The sequence below is a fragment of the Cyrtonyx montezumae genome, unplaced genomic scaffold (genome assembly GCF_038088225.1).
Source record: "Cyrtonyx montezumae isolate F1298 unplaced genomic scaffold, pur_monq_1.0 scaffold_10, whole genome shotgun sequence".
Lineage (NCBI taxonomy): Eukaryota > Metazoa > Chordata > Aves > Galliformes > Odontophoridae > Cyrtonyx > Cyrtonyx montezumae.
Window position 1 is genome coordinate 24,140,939 of NW_027071826.1, and position 16,182 is coordinate 24,157,120.

The 16,182-nt window shown below is 35.8% G+C and overlaps 1 protein-coding gene across 1 annotated transcript in view; it reads right to left on the reverse strand.

Annotated features, from left to right (window-relative positions):
* Nucleotides 1–16,182, reverse strand: part of AKAP6 (A-kinase anchoring protein 6) — a 212,747-nt gene that overhangs the window by 77,586 nt on the left and 118,979 nt on the right. Inside the window, exons 7-8 of the mRNA XM_065753759.1 lie at nucleotides 10,742–10,890; nucleotides 4,426–4,546 (exon numbers count right to left, since the gene is read on the reverse strand). Coding sequence (XP_065609831.1) covers nucleotides 4,426–4,546; nucleotides 10,742–10,890 — 270 coding nt within the window. The remainder of the gene's footprint in view (nucleotides 1–4,425; nucleotides 4,547–10,741; nucleotides 10,891–16,182) is intronic.

Genomic DNA, 16,182 nt, shown 5'->3' on the forward strand with positions numbered 1-16,182 from the left:
AAGGTGACAAAGACAGTGATTTCCTGTCAGCAAAGAGTACGACAGGCCTGTCTAGAAGTGATGCAAATGAGGGAAACTTTGAGCAGGGTTTGTTTAATCCACTCGGGCTGCCCAGGCCACGCCAGGAGGACCGCCGATGGAGCAGCAGCACACCCAGCGGAAGAAGCGGCACCTTACGCAAGTTTCAACTTGGTTTTGAAGTGTAACCTCAGCCTTTGAAGTGTATTTTAACGTGACTTAAACCTGGGGTCTACTTGCTGCGGAGTGAGCAGTTTTGCAGTTAACCTGTCCGAATGTCTTACTGTGTTTCTTGACAATCTCTGTGCTACTATATAGAGTTTTCTTCCTGCTTTCAAGCCCACGTTTTATGAGAACTTTTACTTGCAAGTTTTACACAGGTCATGCTGTTTGTATTGAAAGCAATATCCATCACTTGTAACCAAACAGAAAAATAGAAATTCTTTTACTTGATATTTTAAAATGTTTAGTTAATTTTATTCTGAACATGCTAACAGTCTGAACAATCATACCGTACTTATTTAAATGGGGTTTTAATCTAACACAATTAAGTTTTGCAATTAATCTTCTGAGGGAAATGGAAAGAATTATCATTAACTTTTCTGCCTAGTATACTCATTTCTAATCTCCCCAGTTCCAGTAAATACCGATTTGCTTCATTTTTGAACACTCAAGGTGCAGAATTACTCAAGTTCTCACTAAAGGACTAATTAGCAGAGTTTAAATTCTTTGGGTTTGATCCTTCAGTAACGGCATATGAATGCAGCTGAAGTCAATGCAAGTTCTGTGTACTTAGAGCTTATGAGATCAGGCTTACATGTGGTAGATTAAAACGAAATAAACATGATACATTAGGCATTAAACTGAGCTGTTACTGCAGTACAAAGAAGTGAGAGTCCAAAAAAAAAAAAAAAAGAAGGAACATTTCTTTCTATTTTTTCTTACTTAATAAATAGAGCATTAGCAGACAGATAAACTCTGAGCTGTGTGTTCTGTGACTGCCATTCCATCACACACCAGTTAATTTTCAAAATCATTAGTTTAAGAGTGTAAAGCTGAAATCATTTAGAGCTGCAGGGGAACACTGGGAGGAAAATGAAGGAAGAATAGTTTTCTATTTTTGCATGTCTTTGCACTAAAGTCTAGGAAATGTGGGGAAGTCAGCATACATATTCAGAGTTAAAAAAAAAAGAACGTCTGTTCTGCTCCTCTTATATTAAGGGCACAATAAAACCCGGTTAAAGAGAGATAATAAGGATCCTAACAAAAAACCATGAAGCTCCCAGGATATTACAAAACAAAATTAAGCAGAGTTAACATAAATCTAAATTAAATCTGAAAATAGACTACTGGGAAAATAGTCTAAATATAAAAATGTATTTTATTTTCCTATATGCAATTTTAGCATTTATATGTTATGTTATGCTGCTTTAAGGTATGCTTTTCTCTTCCAATTTATCTCTGCCATCATTGTTCCATCCCATTCATAGACTCCTTAGGGGCAGTGATCACTGTTGCTAACAGTGATGCCACAACTGGATCCCTGGCATGGGCAGTTGGCTGAGTTGGCTTATAGGAACAATTACTTATCAGCTCAATAACTGAGAAGAGAGTTCTGTGAGTTTAGGAGAATCCACAGAAATGCAGAGTGCCATTAGAAAGTTCATGTTTGAAACAGTAACTGATAAGGACGACAAAAGCAAGACCTGTGTTTTCATGACACCCCACATCACTGACAAATTCTGATAATAAAAGCTGCCTGAATTTCTCTCTACAGATTTCTTTCCATGTACAGTAGAAAGGCTGTGTTCACAGTGAACAGTAAGCAGTACAAGTGGCCAGTGACTTTGAGCACTAGATTATCCACCACCTTGTATAATACCCTAAAAAAAACACTAAAAAAAGAAAAGGCTGTTATACTTGATACTGGCCTATTAATGACATTTCTGAATACAGAATGTTATTTGAATCTCAGAAATTAAGGATGATGAAGACCTACAGATTTATTTCAAATCTCATCTTTTGTTAGTGTAAATTATGTTTTCTTTTGTCTACTGTTAAATGTATGAAATTATGGGGTTTTCAGCACTTCTTTGGGAGGTGCTGATTTGTTTTTGGGGTTTTTTTTCCTGTTTTTGTTTATGTTTTCCTTTTGAAAGACTAATTGATCTCAATGTTATTCACTTAAGCTTTTTACATTACCTGAAAATACTCATCCTGGTTTTCGGAAATTTCTTAGACATCCCTTAAGCAACTAGAAATTTTCAGTTTGGTTAAGTCTTTCCTTTTGTTCCTTAGCTATTTGCTTTCTGCTTTCACTAGAAAAGTATATTCAGAAAATACTCCCTGTTAAGAGGATAAGCAGTCTGTTTCTTTCTATCCTTCAAGTGGTTGTGCAGTGGCCGGTACACTTGAGGCTCTACTAATGAGCAGATGCCCTTGCTGGGGAAACTGCACAGCAAGTTGGTTCTGCACAGGAGCAGTGCTGGTTTTCTGTGCTGTACAAGTTACAGTTACTCTCCCCAACACCAACTTCTTGCTTTTGGAAGTGTCACATGTGTCATAAGACGGAATTTGGTAATAACAAAAGATGAATACTTCCCAATTTGAATAAACAATATCTCTCATTTTGCCATCATACTCTACTGCCAAGTAATTCATAAATTACTGCCCTATTCTATTATTGTCACTACATATTTATCACAGTCTGACCATCTAGAATGATTTTTAATGGCTACATTTGGATATCAGAAAGCAAATTATCTGAAACAGCACCTAAAATATGTTTGCTGCATAACCAGTATGGCTTTTCCTAATTATGAGTTGATTTTTTCCTTAAATTTTGCTTATCAATTGATTTTCTTTCTTTTCTTTTTTTTTTTATTGTATACTACTGAATATAATACTAATAGCTAGATTAGACATGTACATGCTGGTCTTACATGAACAGACACTACCAAAACACACTGTTCTAGACCCACAAAAAGCTTATATCTACTTTTGTTGTTTATTTCTGAACTTATAGAGAACAAGAACTGTCCGTGCAATTTATTCTAATTAAATATTTAGAAAGATAGGAAAAAATAGTGAAACTTTAGTGAAAATAAAAAATGACTGACAAAGCAAGAATAGAGAGAACTGAATTAAACTCACTTGAAGACTAAACAGTTCAGACCTGAAGTATATTTCCGTTCCTAAACATATTTTAACTTGTTCAGCAACCCTTTTTCACAGGATATATTAAAAAAAGGACTAAAATTGGAGAGAATAAAATACAAGAAGACCATCAAGAAAATAGGACACCAGAGCCAGAAAAACTGAGTTATGTTTAATAAATTGTCAAATCATACTATCATAGAAGAAAACAACTTCTATTTGACCTTGAATGTACCATTTATTTGAAAAGAAATTAAAAAAAAAAAAAGCTGGAGGGTAGTTGTTTCTTGTCATTATACTGTTGCTGATTCTGTGGTTAGTTATTAATTTTATTTTTTATGATTCGCAATCTGCTCCTTGAAATATGCCATATGCTCAAAGCAATTCAAGGATGACAACTGTCAGAATTACTCCAATAAAAATTGCCTAAATGAGGAAGATTTACTGCAGCCTGATATTTCTGTCAAAAGCCCCTCCTTTCTTTTCCCCACTACCCCTCATACCCATAGACCGTAGCTCCTCTGACACACAGTGAAGCCTGAGATCGTTTTAGGAATCAAATCACTCATTTTGGGCAACTTTCTCTAAGTAATCATACCTAAAAAATAGTGATAAAGCTTCTTGGCTGAGGCTGCTATGATAAATATAAGAAACTCTGTGTGTATATATGTATATGTATACAAACATATACATATACATATATCTGAAGATTTTCTTATTAACATGCAAGTCTAAAATCATTTTGTTGAAATAACAGGCAGGAGTGATGACAACAACTGCTTTATGTATAACTAATAAAAATTAAATTGGAAGAGTCCTGTATTCTGGCAGCAGCAAACCAAAATCAAGGCAAATTTTAGAAGATGTCTGAAAGGTGGATGAAAATCCAGCTGAAAGCTCCAATCAAAACACATTTTGTAAAATGCTACCAGTTCATTTTTTTTCCCTTCATTTTGTTTCACTCTATTTATTAATGCCGTTTCATTTATTTCTATTCATCTTGAAGACAAATCTTTGTCCTTCTATAGAATTACACCAAATAGAATGTGATAAAGGGAACTTTCTTGCAATTATGATGTCGGTGCAGCCTGTCAGCGCACAGGGGATGGAAATGAGGTTGGGGACAGGGAAAGGAATTCTAATAGACACCATGATACATACAATGAACGCAGCGATATCCTGTGAGAGAAAGACTTGTCAAGCTAATCAGATCTTCTATAGCTAGGTAAAGGCAGTAACGGTAGCACTAACCTTGTAAAGATGCTGCTGCTGCTCCTCTGACATCATCAGGTCATGGCTGTCCATCACGATGGATTCCATGTCAATCAGCCAATCCCAGAGCTCCTGGTATTCTGAATCAAAGTCCAAAAGGCTGTAGATAAGGAACAAAATGTATTATGCATAAATACAGTGTAGTTGTTAAAATCTTGTATTAGAATAATATATTCTTGAAAACTCATGATGTTCCTAGTTATATTTCTAAAGAGACATTCTGTATTTATGCAGAGTTGAGGAAAATGAAAACTGAAATCCAATTTAAGCCAGTGCCATGACCTAAATTCAGTGGCTGACGCCAAATCCTGACAACTGTTGACTTACTGCATTTGCTTCAAAATTTTCGAAATAGAAATCCCCCACTGATAATGTTGATTAATGGATTTTAAAATGCTGACTCTATATTGAGTAAACTGCAATAATCATTCCAATACAATTCCTATAAAAATATTATTTTCACAGAGAAATGGCTCAATCCATTCAGCCATCCATCTACTGCCTATCTGCCTACCTCTGTAAATATCCTACATTTATTTTCATGGATGAGTAGCTAGCATTTCAACTTAACACTGTAAGATAGGCTTGAGTGAATATGGTAAGCCAGTAAGAACTAAGGCCAGATACAGTATTAGACAGGTGTTCCCTACAGACATGTAAGAAACAAAGGTAAGGACAGGAAGTCAAAACAATGAATCCTTGAATAGCCAGCAATCATTAAAATTCAAAGGAGGATCACTACGGTTTTCAACAAAATAAATCATTAGAATAAGGAGCTTAAAAGGATTAATGTGATTCTCCATTGAAAGCTTAGTGAATAAGTAAAGCATAGTTTCTTCTCAAGCACCTTAGTATAAGACAGAAGGTACATGCTAAAAAACTGCATTAGTTGAAAACGTACACTTTGGAAGGGATCTCCAAGCATCCAGAATTTGAGTTAACAAAAAGCCTTGTCAGTAGTATAAACCAAACCAGACTGATCAAACAATTGTACGTGTCCCACTGAAGCTGTTTTATCCAATTACTGAACACTATTTTAGCTTTCTGTGTCTTTAGCAATGCCATTAAAAAATTAGCAGTATTTAAACAGAGAAACAAAAAACTAAACATGTTTCTTATGTTATTAATGCTATTGCAATTTCAGTTATTATTAACTAGAGTACCATGTGCATGATAATTTTGAAAGCTTTTAGAGAAAAGAAAAAAAAAAGAAAGAGAAAAAGGAAAAGAAAGAAAGTGAGAGAGAAGAAGGGATAGGAAACTATTTACCTTCTCTGGTATTATTTTCAATGAGCTGACAATAAAGGAAGCCTTGTATAATGCCCAACTGTTGATTCCTGCTTTTGATGTAACTCCAGTTTAATCCACTGTACTTAGTGTACTTTTACTCAATAATTTATGAGATGTATTTGCTTAAAACTACTCACTGTCCTCAGAAAGTAAGCAACAGTGCAATTATAAAGAGCTAGCATACAAGGGAAGGTACAATTGCTGAAATCTAATAGATTCATTGGGAGTTCAGGGCTATTCTTCTCTTTTAGGAGCCACTTCTCTCAAATATCATTTTGAAACTAAAATAAAACTAAAGTCCATTTTGAATACTGTATTCGAAGAGATACTGAATCTTTATCTCTTCTTCTGAAAGAGTATAACCATTCTTTATGTTCAGTATCTAGTGCTCCTATAGTCCCATTCTGTCTTATCCAAGTATTATCCAGTGTCATAAAACTGACAGGCATTTATTAAAACATGTGTTTTATCATATAAGACACTCAAATTCATTTCATGTAAATTGGTACTGATTGAGTTGGACTTGGTCCATTTGTATCAGTGAAATATTTGAATTAAGATATGAAGCTGACTGAATCAAAGCCTACATCCACCGTTTGTGGTCTTCTGATGCCAGACTGGGATGGGAAGAGCATTTGGAAACAGCACCAGGAAGTGAACTGGGATTTAAATATAATGTGCAGAACACATGCTGGATCCAAACACCTGCTTTGTATCTACTGAACCTCATTTTGATTACAATCCAAATTTGTACTTTTATTGGTATAAGAGAATGAATTATCTATTAAAGACACACAAAATCACTTTTTCTTACCTTTACAAAACCCAAATAAGCACTAGAAATCAGCAGGACAGTTTGATTTCTAGCTAACATTCTAAATATTTTAATCCAAAATAAATAGTGAGAGAAACAGGGTTCATTAGAAAAATCTCAAGAAGGGATTTCTTTTTTTTTTTCCCTATAGTTTACATCTTGTGCCTCTTTCCTTTGTTTTTCAATCAGGAGGGGAAAAAAAGAAAGAAAGGAAAAAAAAACCAAAAAACAAACAACAACAACAAAAACCCTTAACTGGGAACACTTATAAGCAAACTGTCTATAGCTCTGATTTTCCTGAGCCTAATGATAGTGAATCTGATCCACGTCTATAAACACCTAAGGAGTGGGAGGCAAAGGGACGAGGCTGGACTCTGCTCAGCAGTGTGTGGTGATAGGACAAGGGGAAATGGCCACAAAACGAAGCATAGGAAGTTCCACACAAACGTGCATGGGAACTTCTTCACAGTAAGTGTGATGGAGCGCTGGCACAGGCTGCACAGAGAGGTTGTGGAGTCTCCTCTGAAGACTTTCAAGACCCACCTAGACATCTTCCTGTGCAACCTGGACTAGGGAGTTGCTTTAGCAGGGGGGTTGGAATAGATGACCTCTAGAGATCCCTTGCAACCACTATAATTCTATGATTCTGTGAAGCCTAAAAAGCATCATTTAAAATAATAATAATAACAACAACACTAAGTAAACAAAAAATTGACTGTAGTATTTATAATAGTTCTGAAATAATTATGATTTTTTTCATATAAAAGCATTGTTTTGGAAATGAAATTATATCTGAATAGAAAATACTGACTACTCTTCAATTATTATCTGGAAAAAAAATAAAGTATGAAGTTGCTAAAAATATATTTAGAATGTTCAGCAAACAGTATCACTGATATGTTAAGATTAAAATGTATCTATCAGTATTTATGTGGTATATTGAATGTGTCTTAGATTTTTTTTGTTTGTTTGTTTTTGTTTTTTTCCTCAAGGCTTAGCAGATCTTTTTCATATTGCTACAGGCATAGAGAAGGAAATCATAACCTCTGAAATACTGTTCCAGCATTACAGACAAAAGAAATATAGAAAAGCTAGAAGTCTGATAGATAACACAGAAGCATTAACGTTAAAGGGCTCCCTTTATATAGGTTTGTTGGTTAATAAGTTAAAATCATTAGCTACATAATAACTAAAATGACATTAAGAAGTATATTTTACCTTGGTAAACAGGGAATCAGATATGCAGAGTTGCATGTCTAATCCCTTGAACCCTAAACATATTTCTTAAAATGTGGACATCAATTTATTATTTTGAATGAAAATTCATGAGCACCTTTCTCATGAGAAAACCAACTCGTCTGCAGCATTAATAAATAAAAAGGAATGTGAAGCTATTTCTATTAGCTTTTTTGCCATGTCTAATGCACACTTGCAGTTTGTATTGCTTCTTTGATGGCATCATTTGTGTAGTATTTAGAAGTACTCTAGACATGCTGGTATGCCTGCCAAAAGAATCAGCCAGACAAAAAGTTATTTCAGGTTTCTGGGTCATTGTTTTTTGGAACTCCTTTCCATACACATGACTTTATTAGGAGGATATTGGAGAAATCAAAATTCTGACATTAGCATTGGCTTATGTTCCATACATACAAACCTCTCTGTTCTCATAACAACATCTATGCTACAGGAATTCTTGTTCTTTACAGAGTAACTGGCATTACCCTGTTCTACACATCCTAATTTCTACTACTACTGCTCTATCAGTTTAGCTGTTCACTGCGCAAAGTTACTACTCCTCTGTATAAAAAATTCTTAATCTACATCTCTTGTTCTCCCTGGAGGCATACTTCTTTCTCCTGGGCCCAATCTCCACAACAGGGAATGGACAGATACCCTAATTTTCCCAGTTAGCTGAACAGCTTCTTGCCTGTAGAGATCTCAGTCATCCTGCAACAGACACCTGCTCAGCCTACTACAGGACTTCTACTCACTGTTTTTATGCAGTAGGTTACCACTGTATAAACTTTGTTTTCAAAGCTATGTATTTGTAGCCAGAAAGCATTACCATTGTGTTCAATTCAGTAATTCAGATTAGCTCATGTTAAAGCTTTCCATCTGAATTCAACCCACCAGGTTTTCTACAGTGGCTAAATGCATGGCGTGTCCATCTCCCTCACGTCCTTTGGCCCTTCAATCTGCTGCTGAGCTTATAGGGGCTGAGATGGCCAAGAAAGGTGGTCACAGCACAGAACAGAGAAAACCACTAGATCATCATTACCATCAATAGCAGGAAATAACAGACAAGTGCAGACAAGAACTTCCCTATATGCTTCATATGTGTCATAGAATCGTAGAATGGGCTGGATTGAAAAGGACATCAAAGATCATTTTGTTTCAGTCCCCCTGCTGTGGGCAGGGTCGCCAACCACTAGACCAGGCTGTCCAGAGCCACATCCAGCCTTGCCTTGAATGCCTCCAGGGATGAGGCATCCACAGCCTCTCTGGGCAACCTGTTCCAGTGTACCACCACCCTCTGAGTGAAAAACTTCCTCCTAACATTTAACCTAAATCTCCCATCTTAGTTTAAAACCATCCTTTCTTATCCTATCGCTATCAACCCATGTGAACAGTTGTTCCCCCTTCTGTTTGTACACTCCCTTCAAATACTGAAGGGCAGAGTGAGATCTCCCCAGTGTCTTTTCTTCTAGATAAGCAAGCCCAGTTCCCTCAACCTTTCCTCATAGGAGAGGTGCTCCAGTCCTCTGATCATCTTAGTGGTCCTCCTCTGGACCTGCTCCAAGTGCTTTGCATCTTTCTTGTGCTGAGGGCCCCAGGCCTGGATGCAGTACTCTATGTATGATATGTAGATTTACAGGCTGGATTCTCTCATGAGGCTTAAAGCTTTCTTTATAGCCTTTATCCTCAATAAAAGGAACTCTCTGTCTTACTGTCTTGTGTCCAATACAAAATTTCAACCTCGTTTATTGATCAGATTCAAGTCTAGCTGCAAAGTTAGAAGCTGTTTTTGAACATTTAGCCCCCAGTAGACATTTATACATATATACTTGTAAATTCTGAGCAAAGTTTTTTATAGCTGGCAATAGCTTCTCTAGCATGTTTGAAAAACTGACAGATTTCTGCATAAGTAATCAAGATCTCAGTAATCCTACATAATTAGCCCACATCAACTTTTCTAAAACAGTCATCTTTCTGTATAATAAGAGGGGGTGTTTACAAGGCTCATTTATCCTTACAGTTAGTAATTTAATAAAACTATATCTCTAAGACCTCAATATTGAGTTCACAATTATAAAAGGAAGTTACAGGGATGAAAATCACCTTGGTCAGTGACATTCCTTTCATATAAACTTGTAGTTCTACTGAATTATCTGTTTACTAGAAAACTTGTATCAGGATGAGGATGTACAGTAGTCCATTGTTTTGAACTGCTTTTGCCCCAGACTATTATGAACTAATATAAATGTCTTGTGTGCATTTAGAGTTGTCAGATATAGTTTTCTTAAAGAAAAACTCTTAAACCAAAGCTACAACAAATTCATTGTGGAGAAGTGAGGGGCAGCCATTTGAGATTCCTTTTCTGTGATTAATCTAAGATTCATTGCTCAGATTTCCAAGAAAATAATTAAATGTGATAAAAGTTAAAATTTTTGCTTTCTAGAAGTACAAAACTGGGAATTTAAACTTCACTTAGATATACATGTTTGGATGTAGAGCATTAATAATACATATATATATATATAATATATTATTTAAGATATATGTATACTTAGTGCCATATCCAACTCCTCTGGTCACCAGTATAATTATGATTATAAAGAATTATCTTACAGTGGTATTAACAAGTTACAAAGACATTTCCTTGTAAAATGCTTAGAAATTAAAAGACATGAAGATATAAAAGGAAAAAAGACTGAAGTGAAAGGGTATTAAATTTATTTTTAATTGAAATAATGGAATGTCTCTAGATAACGTTAGGTATTCTATGAAGAAACCATGATTTGTGTACATTATCTAAAACAGATTAATTTTTGCATTAATATAAGACAAAGTTTTTCACTGCTTCTTGACCTAGGAAGAAAAGTTTTGGTTAACTAGGAGTAAGAAAGAGTGTATCATGTAAAAATAATACAGATCTGTGAGAATAAAACAACAAAAAGAATAGTTTCCTACCCATTACTTCCCACTGTGTGAACTTTTGACATATCAGCAAACTCTTCCTTTCGCTTGCTACTGCTGTTGTATTGCTCACTGTACAGCTTTAAGGACATCTGTTCAACAGCATCTCTTTGTGCTTCCAGATAGCAAAGCTGAACCTCAGCCTAGAGGAAAAAAAAACAAAAACAAAGAGAAAAAACTTCGTTTTGTTTTGTTTTGTTTTGTTTTGAATTTAAAAAAAAGAATTCATTTAAAACAGTTACTTCTGCATTGCAAAAAAATTTAACAGAGGAGTATTCACACCATCATTTTTCTCTTTGCATGATAGTCAGAAAGGCTGAAACAATGAGTCGGATAAAAGCACACTGTATTCCCAAATGCTCGAACTGAAATATTTGGGTAATTATCAGAGAATGTGATAGATATTCCATAAAATGCATACCCAATCAAATGTTGTATGAAAATGTCTACATGTAGTTATATGAACAAATATTTATTGTAGGCTTCAACACATATCTGTTTAGTACTTTGCCTGTGCTGTATAATTAATGAAAACAATGTTAAGTATTTTTGTTTTAAGCAGCAAGTGTAAACAAAACAAAAGTAATTGGGATTAGTCACATTCTGCTCTCCTACTACTGTCATCCACTGATTACTCAGCAATTTTGACTGCAAAGGGCAAGGCAATAAGTTAAAAGTGCTGTTCTCCATCAAACTCTGTGCCTGGCCAGAAGAATGTTGAATAATATTTGGAATGACAATTTATTGAAAAGACACTTTATTTAGTGCAGCTGTAGTGATCAGTTTGATTCTGGGGCTCAGAGAACCAGATGATAAGATGATGAAATCTGCTGTGTGCCACAATTGCCCCTAGGAAAAGGGAAACGAACAGAGGGTAGAGTAAGTTCAAAAGCACTTTGGGACCAATCTGCTATTGTTTTCTTTTAATATGCCTCTCTGAAAGAAAAACACATTACAAATTCTGATAATGTTTCAAAAACTGCTACTTCTGCATAACTACAGACTCTGTTAGGAGAATACCTGCTTTACTATTTGGTAGTATCACAAGCAAATGTAACAAATAGAGGAAATTCTGCATAAGAAGTCTTGTATTTTCTACTGCTGCAGGCAGGGGAGTGAAGAGTTTGCTTGGCTGCTAACAGCACAGCAAAGTTACCAGGCTGTGTATTGGCAGCTGTACACAGACGAAGGAGTCACAGAATCACAGAACTGTAGGGGTTGGAAGGGACCTCTAAAGATCATCAGTCCAACTCCCTGCCAAAGCAGCTCCCTAGCCCAGGTTGCACAGGTAGGCGTCCAGGTGGGTCCTGAACATCTCCAGAGAAGGAGTCTCCACCACCTCTCTGTGCAGCTGTGCCAGTGCTGTCAACCTTACTGTGAAGAAGTTTCCACACACATTTGTGTGGAACTTCCTGTGCTTCATTTTGTGACCATTTCCCCTCATCCTATCATGAGAAGGGGAAGGGAAGGGAAAAAGAAAAAAAAAAGAAAAAAGAAAAAGAAAAAATAATACATGGAAGGGAGGGGGAGGGGGAGGGGGAAGGGGAGGAAAGGAAAAGGAAAAGGAAAAGGAAAAGGAAAAGGAAAAGGAAAAGGAAAAGGAAAAGGAAAAGGAAAAGGAAAAGGAAAAGGAAAAGGAAAAGGAAAAGGAAAAGGAAAAAAGGAAAAGGAAAAAAGGAAAAGGAAAAAAGGGAAAGGGAAAGGGAAAGGGAAAGGGAAAGGGAAAGGGAAAGGGAAAGGGAAAGGGAAAGGGAAAGGGAAAGGGAAAGGGAAAGGGAAAGGGAAAGGGAAAGGGAAAGGGAAAGGGAAAGGGAAAGGGAAAGGGAAAGGGAAAGGGAAAGGGAAAGGGAAAGGGAAAGGGAAAGGGAAAGGGAAAGGGAAAGGGAAAGGGAAAGGGAAAGGGAAAGGGAAAGGGAAAGGGAAAGGGAAAGGGAAAGGGAAAGGGAAAGGGAAAGGGAAAGGGAAAGGAAAGGAAAGGAAAGGAAAGGAAAGGAAAGGAAAGGAAAGGAAAGGAAAGGAAAGGAAAGGAAAGGAAAGGAAAGGAAAGGAAAGGAAAGGAAAGGAAAGGAAAGGAAAGGAAAGGAAAGGAAAGGAAAGGAAAGGAAAAAAGAAAAGATGCACAGTTGTTTTGCACTTCATGGCTTCATGGTCTTATTCTTAGATTCTTTCTACAACAAAGATATGATCACAAATATGACAAGTTTTGTTTGGTAACACAAACTCTCATTTGAAAACTATGAGTGAAAACTGAAAATTTTCTACATAGTATGAAATATTCAGATTTAGTAATTGGTTAATAACAGTAAATATTTTCAAAACTACCTTCAAGGAGTTCATTTTTTAAAATGCAAGAACTTATAAATAAACTAAGGAAGCCTATTTCTTACAACTGGCTTTGCATTAGAGAACAGAATGTCCTTTTCTATACAGATCACTACATAACACAAAGGGGTAATCAGAGACAATACAAATCAATGAAAATACATTGTATTTCTTGTTAGACCTACATGTAAGAATGACCTTATTCTGAGTGGTGAAAAACAAGACATAGGATAATGGCTCTTGCTGTGGGAGGAAGGAGACTGAAAGATTATATATAGAGTGTCAAATGAGAGACTTAAAATTTACTTTTAATTTAAAATTAAAATTTTGGAAATAAGAACTCAGTGTTGTTTTGTTATGCTGTAAACCATTTTTATATTGAAACGTGCTAGAATAAATATCTCTTAATTGGTGTGAAGATATTTTCAAACACTATTACATAGGGGTCATGAGTCTTTTATTATTGTAAGCAAACTATTTTGTGTTATACAATATACCATATGCGGTTGACTTTGCATTAGGACGTTATTCTATCTTGTATTATCTCTTCTCCACAATGCATTCAAACATCTATATCATTTGTACGCTAGACAGTGATTACTATAGAATTACTTATAAATAGAGTTAATTCCTCTGCCATTAGATGAACTTAAGATAAATAAAAATACATTCTATTAAAGTGCAGGTTCCATCTTTCACCAGAAAGTGAGGTGGTCAGATGGCATTCTGTAGCATGTAGACTAAGAATGTTCATTTATATGTATATTTTATAGAAACAAACTCAGATGCATTTGTTTAACAGAATACACATTCCAGCTAAACACACTTCGTATCCACAGATAAAATTGGAAGTAATTCCTTACTGGAAATAAGTAGATTACAGTAGAACTTATGTGGTCATATCTGTGCGTTCAAGCTTTTTGTTGTTGTTTGCTTTTTTCTAGTCACAGCATACTGGCATATGTCCACATTATAAATCTGATACTGAGCACACAGCACAAAATATCTCCCATGGAGATGCAGCTGACTGAAAGAGTTTTTTTGCTAGGCAAGGGTTTGACCAAAGTCTATACAGACTTGATCATTCTCTACTCCAAACCCACAGTCAGACAACACATCTTCCATTGCTGAAAATACTTAGAATAGTAGCAGGACTTCCAACAAGTCACCTAGGTATTTTAACTGCCATTGCGTGACAGATATCTGTTCAGGTTTTTTTCTTTATTTATTTATTCTTTTTTCCCCTCTCATTTCTTCCTTTTCATTTGTCAAAATTTTAACAGAGACCTTGCTACAGTTTACTTCATTCTTAGTGTGTTACCCCCTTCTATTTGGTTCTCCTACCTTTCACATCCTTCATTTGCATACTCTCTTCAGGACTGAAATCCTATATTGTAAGATGCATTTATGAAAGATGAACATCTGATAGTACTATTAAAAAGGACACACTGTATTTTGATCATGCAGGAAATTAATTCTGCTAATCAGGGCATGCCTGTTACCAGTTAAAGTCTTAGCAAAGTGTTTTTATCATCATAAATCTCAGAAATGCTTTTATGACAGTAATAACTTTATCACTATATTTTTCAATGTACTAAAATTAAAATCACAACAATGTGAAACTTCTACATTAAAAACAAATAAATAAAATAAAATTACAAGGCAACAATGTTTTTCCTTATCAAGGTACTTAAAATCCTTGTGGAGTTTAAACACTAACAGTAACATTGCTGTGCATTTTATGCCTATCCACAGGAGGAGAAAGATGAATTTTTAGAATAGAGTCGTGTTACAGCAAGACAGGACTGCCTTCTCAGGCAGTTCCCAAAGCCATCAGAAATAAAATCAAGGAAAAAAAAAAGGCAGCAATACATTTTTTGCAGGATTTCCCTTTCCTTTCAGAAATACATAGTTTGTTGTTGTTTGTTTGTTTTTTACTGTTTTATTATAAAAGGTAAGAGCGTGACCTGTGACTTTAGGACTGTGGACTGCAAACTCAAATCAGTAACGTGGCTTCAGCAGCATTGTCTGACCAAATCCATGGAGGTGTCCAGATCACACTGTTAATTTTAAATCTGGACCTCTCGTGTCTAATTTCTGACTGTCCACTGCCTTTGATTCTGTTCATTGTAAAATTAAATACACTACAGGAGTGCGGCATGTCTTGTGCATCAAACAGATCACAGTTCTGATCCAGAATAGTTCCTTTTATCACAAATACCAAAAAGCATTAAAGGAAAGTATGAAAGGAATAATCTCTCCTGAGACTTCAAGGACTGTGGATAGTTTCTGACAATAGCATCCCAAAATTGTGAATAATAAAAAATCCTAGTAAGAATGAAAAATGAACAGTGGACAGTATCTTTTGGTACTTCACTTTGTTTTGCAGGACTGCATCTCCAGGATACAATAGGGGATTTCAATGGTCAGGGACCAGGTGGGGACTGGACTTGCCCTGACTAGGAAGCTCATACAGAGTGTTGGGATGACAGAATAGTTCCTGCCAAGAACCAGCAAGATACAAATTAACGAAGTCTCAGATCTATCTGAATACATCAATACAATGGTTAGAGTACATTTCATCAGAATTGCCATATGCCTTCCGGCCTTATTCAGTGACACTGCTTAGAATGCCTTTGCAAGTGGAAGCCCCCAGCAGTCCCAGTCCTACAAACCCTATCCAATTTATCCTACTAAAATAACAATCTATCAATACTATCTTCTACCTTGAGTCTTTTTTTTTTACCAGCCCACTAATCCGACCATTTTTTATTTTTTTTGGGGGGAGAGGGGAGTGGGTGGGAAGGTCAGAACACAGAAATGCTATGCTTAATATCAAGATTGAACACCTTTCCAGGTCAGCTTCAAGTACCCCCAATTAGTCAAGAAGTGGAAAGACTAATCTGATACTGGAAATCTTTCCTCTACATGCTAAAGTCGCTAACTTAATCTTATTTAGTTAAAACTTCTATTTACTTTCACAGTCCTACAATTCTCTCTGTTAGCAATTTTAGAACAATGAAGTGGCTTAAAAAGAGATTATGAAGAATTTCCACTGATATTCCTACTGCTTTTCTAACAGGTTGAGCACCAAACCACATGTACAGGCCATG